Genomic DNA, 18,803 nt, shown 5'->3' on the forward strand with positions numbered 1-18,803 from the left:
ACCGCAAGGATAAAAATACTAACATAGAAAGATTCACAGTTTTTAATTAAATTTTGAATTCTTTGTCATTTTTAATTGATCCTTGCACTTTTTTTTTTGTTTCAATTAGGTGCCTAAATTTATGTTGATTTTTTAAAAAGTCTTGACATGAACTTAATCGAAAACAGGTCGAGGAACCTAATTGAAACTAAATAAGTTCGGGATTCTAATTAAAAATTTGATAAAAGTTTAACGACCCGTAAAGTAATTAAAATTATTTTTTCATCTATGAAATTCAAATTTAAATTTTTTTTAAGAAATCAAAACTTAACTCAATTTATTCGTTTGGTGGCCATATATGTTAAGATATAACATTATAACTACTTTAAAATAAGCAAACTACTTAAAATCCTAAGGAATAATTAATTTAATCAACTTGTAAGTTTTGAACTTTAATAATTGAGAAATTTTCTTGATATTAAGGTGATAATTTTTTTTTTTATCTATGAGGATAAAAACAATATTAAAAGGATTTACAATAAATTATGCATCTTACTCATCAACCAATTGAGACCCTTAGACAAGTTGATAAAATAATTTGGGGAAGAGACAACTTTGGTGTTTTAAATGAAAAAAAAATAGTAAGATTAAAAAAAATGTCACAAACAAATTAAATATGGTTTTTTGGTTCATTCTCTTTTTTTTTTTCTCGTATAGTTGTGGGTTTCGTAACATATATTTAAGAGTTAATTTAAATAAGCATAGTGTATCAAATAAATTACTAGATTGTAAGTGATTATTATAACTATAGCTAATTTTATATAACTAGTTATTGTTTTTAAAATAGAACTATATATATAACGGCGAATAAACTAGTTATATAACCAATAATACAACAAATTATAGATAAAATCATTTATTGATTAATTATGAAAGAATAAAAATAAGTTATTTAAAAAACCATTTCTAAAGAATGTTATATTTTTATAATTATAACTATTTTTAAATAAAAAATATATTATTTGAAATAACCATAACTATAAAATTAGTTATAATTTTATAACTACTTTTGTTCAATTAGTTATATTAAAATAGTTATGATTATTTTTTAAAAACTAGTTTTTTTAGCAGCACTGCTTCTGATACTAATAATAATAAAAAATACTAGAGCTATCTCAACGTTTGATTTCAGTCCACTTTAAAATCTTTAAAATGTCTTTTTTTTACAAGAAAATCTTTAAAAAGTTAAATTATGAATTGTTCTATAGCAGTATTTTTATGCTGATGACCCTGAGAGGAATTATAATGAACGGATCTAATTGCTTGACTGCCTACTGGATAGTTCGATCATAAATAATAAAAATATATTGATATAGTTTTAAAAAAAATATTGTTTGAATGTACTTTAATTTAAAATTCACTCTATTTCAGTTGAAAATAAAATTGGTGCTAATGCAGGTTAAAGCAAACAATTTAGAGTTTTAAACAAGATTATGTCCTCTTTAAAAATATGAGAACGGGTTTCCCTTAACGAGTAGTTTCTTGATGATGGTCATATTCTTCTAGCTTCTGTTTATAAAAAGTATGTGAGTAAATAATTTAATATTTTAAGATATGTATTGGGAGTTAATTAAAAAATATTTTATTTTTTAATATTTTTAAATATTAAAATAACATAAACTTAATTTCTTATTATTTTATTTATGTTATATATATATATATATATATATATATATAATTCTATCAATTTAAAATAAAAATATTAACCCTCCTTTTTCTTTCAAAAACCACACTTCTTTACATAGTAAATATTTACAATTTCACCTACCCTTTGGGACTCTAGCATATTACTGACGCCATAATCACTAATCTTCATATCCTTGTCATATCATTTTCATCTTTTAAAAAATGAATTACGTTAAATTAAATGCAATCACAATAATCACTCATTATTAATTTGTGCAGGATCTTTCTTTCTAATTTAAAATACTATATTTTTTTAATTTGGATTTAAAAAATAGTTTGCATATTCGGCAATAATAATTGGCCTATTAGTCTCTATTATTGGGTGCCTTGCTTATTTGGTTAATTCTAATATAAAAGTGGAACAGAAAACGAAAAGTATAATATTTGAATTATTGTCAAGCCTAGCACCAAAGATATGTAGGATATGTGGTGTCGTCACGAGATGGACCCATCAACATCATTCCCGTCAATTATATTTACAGGTGTTCTTTTCTAATAGGTGATGGGTCCTTGTCTAACAATTTTTATTCTTAATTTTTTGAATGGTTGCCTCAATTTATTCAACTATGTATTGCTTTATATTTTTCCATGAGCATACCAACAAGACAATATAATTCCCTAATATTGACATCTTCGATGTCGTTCTCAATTATGTCTACATTAATACACTAATTAACTACACCAAACCATAAGCGGCTCCTTAAAAGAAAAGGAATAGATCTTAATTCTTATTAACTTGACTTCAAAACGTTTTTAAACGTGAAAGAGATTTACGCTTGAGAAAAATACGTGAATTATATAAATATTTTAATATTATCTTCAATATTTACAGATGAAAAAAATGTTTCCAAATGAGTTAAATTTGAAGCCCAACATGATAGTTTATGAATTGTGATAGACTTTTCTTTTTTGGAAAAGAGCAAAATAGTATTATAAATCTGGAATACAAGAAATAATCTCTTTAAGCACGTCAACAATTTTTTTAATGGAATTAGCTCAAGAGATTTTGAGATATAACAAGAGAAGATCATGGAATCGGATTCTGGCACCATTCATAAAACTTCCTAGATGCATTATTAAATCTAACCTTAATATATGATCAGTTTCTAACTTGATCATTTCTTTTACTTTCGAGAAAAAAGAGTTGAGAAGAATTGGAAGAAATTTGATTCCTATATAACCATATTGATCATTGATCATATGATACAAAGTTGAGTTAATTTTTTTCTTTTTTTTCTTTCAAAATTCCTATTGATAGCTAGGACCCAAACCAAAATTTATTTTTCCACAACAAGATAATGTGGTATGTACCCTTACCCAATCAATCATAGCATTGTTGCTATATGTGATATATATGAAACTAGACATTTAAAGAATAGATGTTTTTGTTGATTCGAAGTCGATCATATTAATTTGCAGAAAACGTAAAGCAACTAATTGTGGATAAAACAAGACCTCACTCCTAAATATTTTGTCTTTTGTTGGGATTCTATTGTAAGGGCCTACCAAGCTAGAGCAATGCATTCTAGAGGTACAACGATTATTATCCTTATGGGAAGTCTAATGCTGAAGATTTTTATATGTTGATTTCACTGAGTAACTTCCTGATATTTATACGCTGTTTAGAACTGAGTTATTGGAGAATTAATGAACAGACCTAGTTATAAAAACTGAACTATTTTTAAAAATAAACTGAATCGAACTTTTTTATTAAGTTCAGTTTATAGAACTCATGAACTGTTCCTTCAGAGTGGTTCAATGATGCACTTGTTCCTCTTTGCGAATTGTTAAGGATGATCCCCTCTTTCTTATTTCTCATGTGTGAGTGGCTATGGTGTAGAAGCCAAATTAATGCCTCTCTTTTTGTTTAGCACCGCTGGACATGCATCAATCCTCACACTCTTTCTCAACTGTTGGATCAAGCCTCACAGTGTTTTATCTCATTTAAAATGCATTAGTTTTCTGGTGATTTGGGATACCTGTCAAGGACCAGCGACCTGCATAATGCACACATGCAAAGCTTGCCCTGATTTCTCTTTTTAATATAGAAGTGGTTCATTGATATAATAATTTGGTTCAGTTTTTAATATAGAACTAGTTAACTAAACTTATTAAATATTTCAGTTGAGTTGGAGATTAAAAATAAATAGTTCAGTTCAATTCTTTGGAACTATTTTTTGATTTGGTTTAGTTTGGTTCAATGTTCTTTCTAGAACTCAACTATGAGTAGCCCTAATCAAAATTGTATTGTTAATAAGGTTAGTCAAATTATTTAGTAAATCCTTCTCACATTCCAACACTTCTATATGCTAGCAAAATTTCCATTTCCAAGCTCCATTTTTCCTAGAACCCGTTGCTTCCATCAATTTTTTCTTACATGTTGATATCGAAAACACTCTACTAAACATCCTCCAACTTAATTTCACTGACCTATCTATCATATTAGAATAGTCTATAACCTCCATGCATTGCCCATTTTTATGCTTACTACCTTTTGAAGCTAGTCTTCTTCATTGTTCTATTTTTTTTCTATCAATCTCCTAACTTCCACCATATTCACCTTTTTTTTATTATTATTTATAAAAACTAACTTTCTAGCGTCTCTCACTCTCTCATAGTCATACTTTCCATATTTTGAAATTATTACCCTATTTCGTAAAGCTTCTTCCTATTTTCATTTCACTAATAGAGCCAAGTCAAATAACTCTAGATCTTTAACTCCTAAACCCCCTTATTTGTTTTTGGAAGACATAGCTAATACCACTTTATGATGAGGACATAACCAAGGGCAAGGACCATGAAGCACTTGAAGGGCCCATGACCAGAGGCAGACTTAAACAAGTCTAACACGTCATAGAGACAAGACTGGTCATTTGTATAGCTGTCATTGATGATGATTGAAGGTTCAAGTGGAGAAAGATGAAGGCTCAGAGGTAGAGGCACTACTAAGACTACTAATTGTTGCTGAAGGCCAAAACTAACTTGAAGGCCTAAGTTAAATAAGTTTTTAGTTATAATTTATTTTTATTGTAATTTTGGCCCAAACTGTTTAGAAGACCCATGTCTATTTTTATCTTTTTATTCAGATACACTATAAGTATTTGTTTTTGTTTTCAATAAAGGAACTTTTGGCATTTCATAAAATTTGGTGAGAGTTTCTCTCTGAGTTCCTTGTTGAATCAATCTCAGACTTATCAAGGTAATCCTTGTGGCGTCTACCCTGACTTATCTTTCTTCACCGGAAGTGGCGTCATCTAAACCTCCGTAGCCTGTATCAAACGATCCGCTCCTACTCAAGTTCACATCACTTTACCTAATTAAATTTCCTATTGTATCCAACCTTACCCCAAAGGAAGTCTCTCATGATCTGATTAAAGGAAACTAGTTCATTTCATAAAACAAATTCTAAGCGCTAATTGATTACCCTGTGTACAATCGATTACCCTGCATAGAATCTCAATTTGCAATACCAAATAATGGATTACACATTTTAACATTTCCATTCATAACTAGACTTAATGAAACATGTATAACATTCAATTTTATGCGCTTGATTCATTGGTCTTATAAAAAAGCTTATTTTCACTTGTTAAAGTTTTAAGTCTTAACTTCAACGAATTACTTCTCTTTTAGCCAAAACAAGACCAAGACTGAGCTTATCAAATACAAACAACACAACACACACCTAGCCCATTACAATTTGGTGTCATCAAAGTGACTATGTGAGGCTTCATCCAAACTCACCAAACTACATATATTAAAAGTATTTGATTGCTAACATTTATTATTGTAGTCCCTCAGCCCATAATTGATGTTTCCTATATCAATTTTAATGCTGAGATCGAGAGACAAATAATGTCCACGCAAATCACGTGGGTAATGCAATGAAAATTAGAAATTCTCTCTACTTTCTCTTTTTGTATTTTTTTTTAAATTTTGATTTCAAATTTTTAATAAATTCTTTTAGTATGATCCCCCATAAAGACCTAAAGACTGACAATAGGAACGAAAATGATCTGATTAGAGTTGGAGCTCATGAATTGGTCTAATAAGCCCATCTAAAATTGGCATATGAATACATGGGGAGTTGGGCTTTGGCAACGAGCCCAACTCAAAACACAAGGAAAAATTGATTGGAAAATAGAAACATTTTACCGCTCGTTAAAAAGAAAATGCAAAACAAATTAATTACATACGAAAAATAATAATTAATTATTAAAAAATTGAGTATGCCATTATTTTAAGCAGTTAATTTAGTGATTGAAATAAGATATTATTATTAATATAATATTTTTTGGTAAAATGTATAAACTAAAAAATAATATTAATTTTGAAGATATAATTAGAAGTTTATTTCAATTTTAATTACAATAATTAAATATAAAATAAATTTTAAACATATTTTTAAAAATGATATTTTAATTTTGATTTTTTAATGAAATACAAACAAAAATTATTACATCAATAATAATATGTAACTAAAAAATAAAAACATACAATTTTATAAAAAAATATTATTTAATGTAGAATGGCGAAGCCATAATTAAGATGTATAATATTAAAAAATATATAAGTTAAAGTAGCTTATAAACTGTTGGAATAACTTATCAAACACACTCTTAAGTTACATATGATATATATTTCATACATATTTCAAATAAGTTAAGCATTGTAACGATTGTTATGTATAGTATTAAAGTATAGAATAGTGAGATTAAATAAGTAAAATTAATTAATTATTTTATAACTAGAATCAACATTTGATTTTTCTGTATTAATTATATTTTAGTTCAATTAATATAAAATACAATTTTTGAAATAAAATTTTAAATTTGAAATATCAATAAATCATTTTTCTTATAAAAATTTGATATTTGATAGAATAATATATATATATATATATATATATATATATATATAATATAAATTTCTATATTATAATTATATTTTAGATTATAATTTTATTGATTTTAAAATTATAAAAATTTGATTTGAGCAATTGGAACCAAAAATATTAAAATTACTAATTTGATAAATTATAGGAACAAAAATACAATTAAGTCATAAATCTTTACACTCACATTTTATCAAAATTAAAATAAACTAATAATCACCTATAAATATATTTATTTTCTCAAGTTAACTTTGTGAAATTCAAATTAACTTATTAAATTTTACTTAATTTGTAAATTATAAATTATTTTTATTAAAAAATACTAATGCATCAAAACAATTGAATCAAAAGAAAAAATAAATAAGCGACAACAAATTTGTTTTTAGCACGTAGTGGCTCCTTAATTGCTTAAGCAGGTAGATTCACGCCCCCACGGATTGTAATATAGTTTAACATTTTTTATGATCCTTTTTCTTTCAGCATCAAGAACAGACAAGGCTTTTCTTTTTTGTTTACTTCTGATAGCTATATATATATATATATATATATATATATATATATATATATAATTTTACTATCTTTGCAAAATCATATTTTTTTCTAAATTAAATGATAATCCATTATTCACAAATGTTGCCTAATTTTTTAATTTCAATTATTTAAATATTTATTTAACCGGAAACGGCTTGTCAATAAGTGAGAAGGAGAATCAGTTTAGTTTAACATGATGGGTATTTTCTTATTGCGAGAGATTCTTTTTTATTTGCTCTTAGGTGACATTGAATTATGAAACGGCATATTTAACTATTCTATACTTTAATACTATACATAATTAATCGTAAATTCGTCAAGTATTTTTTGAACAAAGTTAATCAAATTTTATATCATGTTACTCCGAAGTAGTTTAAAATACCCATAAGAGAGTATAGAACATCTCTCAGTTGTGTTTTGTTTTCCTTTTTTGTGTATTTTTTTGCTTACGAAAAGCAATTAACTCGTTTGAATGTCTTATGTTGAATAATTTTTTGTTTTGCTGAAAACAATGTATAATTTTTAGCAAATTTAGATTTATTTATTTATTTATAAAAATCATGCACATGAAAAATAATACTCCATATGAATTATAATGTTTTTCTTACTTTTTATAAAAACCGTTTAAAAAAATATTATTCTAATTAGAAAGAGGTAAACGCCTGTACGTAGTATAAACAAATGAATTTTTTCTGTAATCGCCCTCAACATTAAATTGAGAGACACATATATCAATTCAACTTTTAAAATAATCGCTCCAACTGGATCCGTTAACTAATTAGATTCTTTTACGGCGATTCCTCTTTCTTTATATTCTTTTCACTTGTTTTTTTAAGCCGTTCATGAGAAGAAAAAGACCTACTTAATTTGGAGTTTGGAATTTGGTAAAGAGATAAATAAAATATGATAAAAGATTATTTTTATTAAAAATCAAACTTTAATATTAGTTGAGCTAGTAATTTAATCTTAACTTTCACACGTTAATTACTTTTATTTAATTACTTATTTTTTTCCCACTTGTTTCTTGGCTGCTAAAGAACAACTGACCTGTATATATACAAGAAGAAAATATGAAATACTATTTTTTAACTTTATATAATTCTTATTAAATAATAAATGAATTTATTAAAGATCTATTCGTTTAAGTTTCTTTAAAAACAATATTTTCCATCTAGTTATAATCATAAAAAATCTTATTTATTTTAAAAAATTATTTATAATTTCAAAATTTTTCAAGCTACTCAAACTAGGTTTTCAAAATAATATTTTTTTTAAAAAAAATTAAATAAACACATTAAAAATTGTTAGAAGTGATTTTTTTTAAATAATTAGAATGTACTAATGTTATAAAGAAGAATTCAAACTAGTTTCTCAAATTTCTACCTACCACAAAAATGATATTTAAGAGAGAGTATCAGAAAAACTGTTACTGACATTTCTCTTAATATAAATATATTTTAAATTATTATTTAATTATAATTTATCATGATAAGTTTATTATTTTTATAATATTTATTTTAAAAATCATATATAGAATGTTTTTTAATTAGTTGAGAATATAAAAATCTTTATATTAACATTGTATGAGAATTAAATTGTTTTTATATAAAAATATGAGGCAAATATACTCTAAATAAAACATGGGAATATGACTCAACAAAGAGCAAGAGTTTATGTGCTCCAATTTGTTGATTAAACAATAGGAAACAATTGAGGCTCCATTGTCCAAACACATTGTCCTTTTGTGTATAATAACTGGCATGCATGTCAAAATAGAGAAGCAAGCTAGAAGGGGTGAAGAATTGAAGCACCTTCTCTGACAACACTAGGTTCCTAAAATGTGTTGGAGCTCTAGTAACTCAGAGGTGGTTGCTTCAAACAAAACCACGTTAGAAGAGGTTTTGGACATTGAGAACAACATGGCTCATCAGTGGGTGCTCAATGCTCCAGAGCCACCTTCCATGCTGCGTCAGGTGGTGGACAACGTCAAGGAAACCCTCTTACCGCATCCAAATCCAAACACATTCTCTTATCTCAGGAACCAACCCTTTTCCAAACGTGCCTTTGCCTTGTTGCAAAATTTGTTTCCCATTCTTGCTTCACTCCAAAACTACAATGCCCAAAAGCTCAAGTGCGATTTAATGGCCGGTCTAACCCTTGCAATCTTCGCTATTCCCCAGGTTCACCTACTATATGAAATTAATTTTATTTTTCTTCACATATATCATTAGTGCCAAGGTTTTTTAGAAAAAGTCTAACTGTGATTTTGACCAAGGTTTTAAAAAATTATTGTTGCAGTCATAGTTTCGTCACATTTGATATTGAGAGAAATTGCAGACAAACGTGACCAATATGATCACAAATTGTGGTTGTAAACGCTCCAAAAACCATAACGTTATAGCCAAAAATACAACTATAAAATCCTAATTTTGATCACAATGTCAAAATTTTTGGTATCCCCACAATCACAATTATAATTATATTGATTTGCAATTTCTCATAATATCAAACACCTGGAAAAAACTGCGTCTTCAATTTAAAATCATGGTTAGGACATAAAACATTATAACAAAGGATGAAAAAGTAGCATATTAAGAAAGATATTAGCACTTAAAATTTGTAATTAGGAATATACATGATATAATTACGGAGTCAATCAAAATTCATGCCTTTAATTGGTGTTGCAGTGTATGGGAAATGCGACTTTGGCGCGGCTAAGTCCTGAATATGGCCTATGTAAGTTGCATAAACAATGACTTATTTTTCTAAAAAGTTAGGCACATTGGTTCTAGAATTAATGTCCTTAAGCATGATTTGGTCAGATACAGGAATTGTCCCACCTCTTATTTATGCCATGCTGGCGAGTTCAAGGGAGATAGTGATCGGACCTGGATCCGTGGATTCACTGCTACTTTCCTCAATGATTCAAACATTGAAAGTTCCTATTCATGATTCTAGTACTTACATCCAACTTGTTTTCACTGTGACTTTTTTTGCGGGCATTTTTCAAGTTGCTTTCGGGCTCTTTAGGTACGTAAGTGCTGTTTACACAGTTAATTAATTAAATCAAAAGGGTTTGATATGGACATATATATGGAATGTGTTGTGACGACCGCTATAGACAGTGCTCCGTGGTCAACGACTCATAATGATAAGTGGATCACCAATTCTCACGAAAATCGTATGAATACTTAAAGGAGAGTATATTTAAGTAACCATCTTATCTTATTCATATCAAATATTTACTGATTTTATAGATAATTAATTTCTACTAAAAATTTGATAAAATCTTTCTTTTTCATTATACTTTTCTCATTTATAAAATAGAACTCGTATCTTAATTATTCTTTATGAGATTTAAACTTAATTACACTCCCATTGAAATTATATTAATACATAATTAGCAAGTATTTTGCATATTATTCAAATATTTTTAATTTGAATACAATTTAAAATATAAATTAAATTAGTAAAAAAAATTAAAAATATTTTAAATAAAAATAAATTATCTATAATTATTTAAGCAAAAACAAAAACTACAAGTAAATTATTTTTAGGAAAAATATTATCTTTTACAAATTTAAAGAAAATAATTTAATCATATTTTTAGAACTGAGAATTTTTTTAAGAAAATATTAGAAATAAATTTTTGAGAAAAATGAACTTTAGGAAAAATATTTTAATATAAAAAAATTAAAATTAATTAATTTAATTTTTTTAGAAAATATAAAAAGTGTTAAATAAAAATAAAGTTACATTTATTAAGAAAAGTACAATATGTATATATATATATATATATATATATATATATATGTATATATATATATATATTATTGTTATATAAAAATAAGACCCTATTTTACTATACAGGGGAAAATTTTAATTATTTAGGACACAAAAATATTTAGAAGTTTTGTATAAGAAAGTAAATCAAAAATAAAAAACAATCAAAGCAGGTAATTTATAATTTTGATCATAATTAATTAACTTAAAATTTTTTAAAAATATTTTATGTTTTCTTCATAAGTGAAAAATACTATTTTATAAAATGTTGTATTTTGAAAATAATTTCTCTTAAAAAATTATCAACGCGCATCATAAAAATATTACGCTCTTTAAGATGGATTATTATATTGTAATATAATTCATTTTATGTTTTACATATATAATAAAAAGGAAAAAAAGATTATACAGTATAAATTTTTTTACAAAATATCTAATTATAATCTATTATATATGATAAATTTACTGACTTTTGAAATAATTATCTTAAAATAATTTAAAACAATAATTTTTTATTAAACGATACTGTAAAGTTATTTTAGTAAAAAACATTAAACTTTAATAAAAAAAACTAGTTAAAGTTAAAATAACATCATTTATCACCGAACACATAAATCAATTAGCTTGAAATGATTGTAGCATAATTAGTTAAAGCCCAACAACTACAGCAATTAAAGCCCAACAACTTTTGTGACTTCTATATACTCTTCTAAAGGTGTTCTACCTATTGATTCTAAAGAAACTATTTTTATTAATCCACCGCACCATGTTAATAAAAAAATAAAAAATACATTGAGTTATTGAAAATTAAAAACAATTTGAATGAACTAGTAGTCAAGTAAAACATGAAAGCACATTATTAAACAAGTGATATTGAATTCGATTTTTTAAAGTAATATTTTAAATTTAAACTTTGTAAATAAAAATAGCGTAATTAGAAGAAAAAAATTTATTAACTAAAGTCAAATTCTTTAATAAAAATTGATATCAACAAAAATATTTAACGAGATAATTAAGAAATAAAAGATTGCAAAGGTGATTTATCCCAATCACATTTTCATCTTGTCAATGCCATGTATAGTTATTGCTTAAATGCGTGTTTGAAAATCCGGAGAGAAGAAATTACGCTTGAAATATAAAAACTATAACTATTAATTTGTCATAAATCTGAAAAATCATGTTTGAGGGCGTGAAACCAAACACTGTAATTATTATGGCATGACTAAGCCTGTTTGTCACATTTTACAGGTTTGGTTTTCTGGTGGAATATCTTTCACAAGCCACGATCGTGGGGTTCTTGGCAGCAGCTGCCGTGGGCATTGGACTACAACAACTGAAAGGATTATTTGGGATCGATAATTTTAACAATAAAACTGATTTGTTTTCCGTGGTGAAATCTCTTTGGACATCGTTCAAAAACCAAGTAAGAAAAGTACAGTTCCGGTGGAAATTAAACAGACCATTGAATTTGATTCATTACAACTCAAAGTTCTTCATTATTAATTTTGCTAGTTGTTTAATTATTAATTATTTTTTTTCACTTACATTTTTGCAGTCAGCATGGCATCCCTACAATTTAATTATTGGATTCTCATTTCTCTGTTTCATCCTATTTACCAGATTCCTGGTTAGTAATGTACTAGTAGTATTTTTTGTCCTTCGGTAGTGTTACTTGAAAGTGGAAATTAACTAACTAACTAATTCATACACTAGCAGTTCATTTTCTATATATCTGAATTTGTTGTAATAAAGTTAAACTATATTATTGTTGTATATCCAATTAGGGGAAAAGGAACAAGAAACTGATGTGGTTGTCACACGTTGCTCCTCTCCTTTCTGTTATTGGATCATCTGCTATTGCATACAAAATAAACTTTAATGAGCTTCAAGTGAAGGACTACAAAGTTGCAGTCTTGGGACCAATTAAAGGAGGCAGCTTGAATCCAAGTTCACTCCATCAGTTAACATTTGATAGCCAAGTTGTGGGTCATTTGATCAGAATAGGGTTGACGATTGCTATTATTTCACTCACGGTGGGGTACCCCATATTCATACTATTTCTATTTAAATTAGTTAATTTGATTATTAATCTTTACTGACGGGAATCTTTCTAATCATATATATACATTTTTGTTGTACAACCATAGGGATCCATTGCTGTTGGCCGATCATTTGCATCTCTAAAAGGACACAGTATTGATCCCAATAGAGAAGTGGTATCATTGGGCATAATGAACATTGTTGGATCCTTAACTTCTTGCTATATTGCATCAGGTAATTTCCTCTCCATGTTTTTAACATTAAATCTCTAACATTGTTATATATATATATATATTAGAATTAATTTTTATCATTAAAATTGAGTTGAATTAAACTTAAATTCAAATTCAAATTTTAAGATGATACTAAAGTTTATTTTATTTATTATTATTGAACTTATTGATCTACTTATTAAGTGAGGGACAATTACTAACAAGTGAACAAATATATTTTTTCTGGGATGAATTTGGATATTTCTGGTCAAAAGTTAAACACCAATTTTTTAATGTATTAAGAAAATTATAACTTTTCAGATAAATGTTTTTTCATACATAGGAATTAAGAATCAAATCCTAATCACATATTTAAAAGATAAGATTATTCATCAATCATGACATATCATATCATAATTACAATAAATTATTCTATTTTGGTATTTATAATAAGTTAATAACAATATTGAAGGATATAAGTAAGAAACAAGAGAGCACTCTATTTTGGTAACAAATTTACAATAATGTTTGTTGATGACTATTGCTAATTAACCATGCAGGGTCTTTGTCACGTACTGCTGTGAACTATAATGCTGGATCTGAAACCATGGTCTCCATCATAGTGATGGCACTTACGGTGCTCATGTCACTTAAATTTTTGACGGGGCTTTTATATTTCACTCCGAAAGCAATCCTTGCAGCAATAATTCTCTCGGCCGTACCAGGACTGATTGACCTTAACAAAGCACGTGAAATTTGGAAGGTTGATAAAATGGATTTCCTTGCTTGCACTGGAGCCTTTTTGGGAGTCTTGTTTGCATCTGTGGAAATAGGCCTTGCAATTGGGGTATATTTTTGTTTTTTTTTTTCAACTTTTTTGCTTAATTTCATTTTTTTGTGTGACACGTTTAACTTCAATTATACGTTGAAAGATAATTTACTGCCCATATAGATACCCATAAATAATAATAATGACATGAATGAATAATGGTACTTATCCATATGGACTAGCTCATGACTCAACTGCTCATGATGCCGGTCTTAAGTACATATATATTTTATTTGAATACTCAATCTTCTTATTTTTGTCTATTTTTATAATCTACCATGTTTTATCTCGACTCCAAAATTGGATTTCAATAATTTTTTTAAAATATTGCAACAGATAGAATAAATTTATATATATATATATATGTATATTATAATTTAAATTTTTATTATAAATAAAAATATAAATTATATATTCAAAGAAGTTTATTTATTATGAATTTTAATTATAATATAATTTATATATTAACAAATATTTAATTATTGTTAGTTTTAATTATATAAAATAAAAATTTATATTGTACCATACACAAATTAAAATAATAATTTTTGAAAACGCATTATCCTTCTCTTAAAACTATAACATATTGAACTTTAAGTCATTTTAATGCGAATATTATTCATTAGCAAATTTTTCTCTATGACTTTTAGCCGTCATCACTAGTTAGTTTTAAGTGTGTTTATTTTTAATTTTAGAACTTTAGGAAATGAATAAAGATCTTTTAATGAAATTTCAGACTAAACAGTAAGAATATTTAACACTATTTTTTTTACTGTTTTTAAAATTAGTTGGTGGTATATATCACTGACAATCGCAGATAAAGAGAGAAAATGTCTCTAATAAGTCTAATCATAACACTTCATCTTTAACGTGTTTGTTAATTTGTGTTAAAATAGATTAATGATAGTATGTTTGATTCTTCTAGTGCAGATCGCGATATCATTTGCGAAGATAATTATAACCTCTATTCAACCTGCTATAGCGGTTATTGGAAGGCTTCCAGGAACGGCTGCATTCGGCGATGTTGAACAATATCCAATGGCTGTCAACATTCCTGGGGTTTTGATAGTCTCTTTAAAATCTTCTTGGCTTTGTTTTGCAAATGCAAATCTTGTAGAGGAAAGGTATCTGCTATCTACCATTACCCTTGGGTTTTAATTAATTTACTATTTGCTTGTTTTATGCATGGGTATTGAAAAATTTGATGAAAACTTGAGTACACATTATATTGAAAAGGATTGAGAGATGGGTGAACAATGCAAAAGCTAAGGATGGCAAAGGAGGAGAAAACACCTTCATACACGTCATTATTGATGCCTCAAGTGAGTCTCCCATTAAAGCATTAATTAACCTAAGTTATCAACATATGATCTTGCATCAAATTTTTATTTCCCTCATAATGCCTAAAATATTAGTTTATTATTTCTATTAAAAATGTCAAGTTAGAAAAATTCGAACTTTCAACTTTTTCTTCCTCAATTTTTCCTTTATTATTTTTAACCACTAGATCAATCTTATATTTCTTTTTTAATAACATTATAGGTCTTACAAATATTGACACTGTGGGAATTGCTTCTCTGGTGGAGCTCAACAAAAATTTGATTTCCAGTGGAGTAAAGGTGATCATTTTTATTTATTTTGTGTTAATTTCTTTTAATCTAGCTTGCAATTGACAAATCAATTTTACACCTTCTATTTTTACCCAAAAAGATTGACATCAATTCCTCCTTTCCCTTTCTTTCAGTTAGCTATCGCTAACCCTAGGTGGCATGTAATTCACAAGCTAAGATTAGCTAACTTCGTGAGCAAAATTGGAGGAAGGGTTTTCCTTTCTGTAGGAGAAGCAGTAGATGCATGTGTTGGCACTAAAATGGTTGCTGTATAACAAACAACAATTGGCTTTCTATGGATTAATTGTTTTTTTTTTTTTTTGTATTTGGAGCAAATTGTCAAACATTTGTTAGTTATTAATTTTATCACAAGTATTTAAAAATTTAATAATATTAACTGACAAATATTGGCTATTCATTTTTAATAAAGATAGCGCTTATACATACCATATTAGAAAGGTGCATTGTACACCGTTTATAAATATCACGAAATTAATTAATTTATTCACTTTTAAACATTAAAGACAAATTTGCATCTAACTCAAACATTCAAAGTAGTGTAATATTTTTCCTTAAAATAACTAATTAAACTCGATCTACCATGAAACTTGAAAATCGTTTTATTGTTGCTGCAAAACTTCAATAAACAATATAAATTAATTTTTCATTTGAAAATGAAGTTTTAAATTTATTGACCGTGTTTAGTGGTTTTGCTGAGCGTAGAAAAGTATTAGGAGAAATTCTTGGGTGGTTACAAACCCAACACTTCATCTTTATACATAACCAATATAGAAAATTTATAATTGGTAAAATAAACAGAAAAAATATCCATATTTATTATATATATATTTTGATTCCTTTAAATAAGGATGTAATATAATTAATTCTTTTAATAAAAATTTGATCTTAAGAAGATATGTTAAATATTTATATCATAGAATTTTTTTTTATATTTAATCTCGTCTAGACATAAGGTTTTCTAGACCAAAAGATTATGAGTTGAAAAAGAAACATAATTGCTACATGTATAGGAGTCACTTTTTAGGGAATAATACTGCCTTCGCTTTTCTTATTTATTTTATTTATCCACTCAAGTTAGTGGTACATAGATAAAGACATGCAATTAATGTCTACGGTTCATTTAAAATTATTTTTGAACTTCAAGTTATAGCTTTATTTTTTATATATATACATATATATATATATATATATATATATAATTCATATAAATATAAAAATATTTGGTTTTAGTTCTTCAAACAAAATTCATTTTATTTTGGTTTCTCATTTTCGAAATTTTAATTTATAAAAAAATCGTGTCCTTTCACTCATTTACAAAATTAGAGATCAAGCATGACAAATTTTATATATGCATGATACGGATTAAAAGGATATAATTTTTTAGGAATTAAAAGTAAGTATTACCTATTTATAGGAACTAAAATATTATCTTTTTTTATAGGAATTTTAAAAAAAATTCTTAAAAATTACATTTTAACATTATGTTATAACTTTATTTATTTTACTCTTACTTACCCTTATTAAGTAATGTTACATATTTTTATAATACATTTAAAGAAAAGGAAATTAAAAATAAATAAATTAATAGCTGTGATATATAAAGAGTATTAATACTTCTTTTAATTTATTAAATAAGAGAATTCATAAAAAAATATGTTGCCTAAAAATTTAAAACTATTCCTCTTATTAATAATAGAGTAATAATTCAGAGTTATAAGATTGATTTGCTTGTGGAAAGAAAGAGAAAAAAATCATGAATTTAAATTTCTTCCGCTAACAAATTAATAACTAATATTATTTTTTAAATTTAAAATAACAGAGTAATAATTCATTGATATTTACTAGGTGGTATAAACACGAAATAAATTATAATTAATATCAATCCTTAACGATGATTTAATTAAACATATAAAATTTATAAGTTTTATTATAAAAAAGAATTTACTTAAACTCAACCTTAAAGATTAATATTAATATGCACCAAAAAATATTAATATTAATAAAAATGTTAAAAAAATAATTGGAATTCTTGTTAGATAAACTTCTTTATAAGTATTTATAGAGTAAAAAGTAAGAGTATAAAATAAATTACATTTATCGTATAAGTTAAAATTAACTTATGTATAAAGTAATTTATAAAAAATATTTAACTTATTCAAAAATTAGTTTAAACTTTTGTATCAACTAATTTTAATTTATGAGAGGAATTTAATTCATTTTACCTTTTACAAGTGTTTATAGAAGAGCTTTTTATTTATTTATCAAAATACAGACTTAATATGATTTTAAATTGTGTGAATTCTTTTTTAATCGACAAATGTTAATTGTGGAAGATCAAATTTGTTATTTTTTTTAGTTATATAATCAATCTTATATCTCCTAAAATTGTATAAAGTTCTAAAGAAATAAAGTAGTAATTTTTTTAACAAAATAAAAAATTAACAAAATCAAAGTGTTTATTTATTTAAAATGAACTAAATTAAGCATTCACTTAGAGTAATTGCATAATTTTAATTGATTTAAATTCCAGGAATATTCGCTAAGGTCTTTCTTTTTTTAAGCTTTCGAACTGATCAACGAGTTTCATCTGGCCTAATTTTGTTTTTCTGTTTTCTTTTTTTAAAAAAAAAGAAACACTCATTTAATTTACTTGCTTATGGACACAGTATCCAGATTAAAATCCACTAATAATCAGTGTAATCCTTAAGCAAGATTACTATATATGGCTTCCATGTCATTCACTGTCTCCTTCTCTCCTATTCAAATGTGGAGGGGATTGTCGTTATTTAGGGTAGTTCTCATGAAAAAACATGTCTGCATTCAATGTACCGGAATGATCTGGTGTTGGTGCCTATATATTATAGTGGACCAAAGACAAGGTGCTTTAGCTCATTGATTATTAACCACTTCTACTTGGTTTATGTATATTCAAATGAGTGGCGTTGACAGAGTAGTAAAGCTCTATGCCAATGTTTTATTTATTTTACCCTTTTGTGATCGTTCAAGGATTGCCTTTTCATCATGGTTTATTGTTTTGTGAGTTCTATAAGTACTACGTCTGACATCATATAATTGGACAGTAGTATCAATTTTCACAAACTGTTGTGCTTGTTTGGATTAGCACTCATATTGATGTTTAATTCGGTTGTTTGTTTACA

At 26.2% G+C, this 18,803-nt stretch overlaps 1 protein-coding gene and 1 long non-coding RNA gene across 3 annotated transcripts; both read left to right on the top strand.

Annotated features, from left to right (window-relative positions):
* Positions 1-2,479: 2,479 nt before the first annotated feature.
* LOC121174019 (uncharacterized) lies at positions 2,480-4,800 on the top strand. Its single transcript, XR_005889683.1, has 3 exons — positions 2,480-3,028; positions 3,145-3,256; positions 4,474-4,800. It is a non-coding gene; the product is annotated as an uncharacterized lncRNA (long non-coding RNA).
* Positions 4,801-8,924: 4,124 nt separating this feature from the next.
* Positions 8,925-16,062, top strand: N-70 (early nodulin-70). Of its 2 annotated transcripts, none has more exons than NR_160967.1 (12): positions 8,925-9,330; positions 9,838-9,886; positions 9,973-10,180; positions 12,182-12,356; positions 12,489-12,560; positions 12,718-12,966; positions 13,081-13,207; positions 13,746-14,032; positions 14,940-15,138; positions 15,251-15,336; positions 15,557-15,633; positions 15,759-16,062. NR_160967.1 is itself a non-coding variant. In NM_001415919.1 (12 exons), exons 1-12 carry the CDS (start codon positions 8,989-8,991, stop codon positions 15,897-15,899), a joined length of 2,007 nt encoding a protein of 668 aa, NP_001402848.1. In that variant the 5' UTR covers positions 8,925-8,988; the 3' UTR covers positions 15,900-16,062. The 2 variants fall into 2 exon arrangements, 1 of the variants encoding a protein (NP_001402848.1); NM_001415919.1 differs by having other exon boundaries at positions 14,945-15,138.
* The last annotated feature ends 2,741 nt before the right edge of the window (positions 16,063-18,803 follow it).

The sequence above is a fragment of the Glycine max genome, chromosome 18 (genome assembly GCF_000004515.6).
Source record: "Glycine max cultivar Williams 82 chromosome 18, Glycine_max_v4.0, whole genome shotgun sequence".
Taxonomy (NCBI): domain Eukaryota; kingdom Viridiplantae; phylum Streptophyta; class Magnoliopsida; order Fabales; family Fabaceae; genus Glycine; species Glycine max.

Coding starts and splice junctions, on each gene's coding strand:
- N-70 (NM_001415919.1), top strand. CDS start 8,989: ATGTGTTGGAGCTCTAGTAACTCAGAGGTGGTTGCTTCAAACAAAACC. Junction 12,561..12,717: donor TCCTATTTACCAGATTCCTG/GTTAGTAATGTA, acceptor ATATCCAATTAG/GGGAAAAGGAACAAGAAACT. Junction 14,033..14,944: donor AAATAGGCCTTGCAATTGGG/GTATATTTTTGT, acceptor CTTCTAGTGCAG/ATCGCGATATCATTTGCGAA.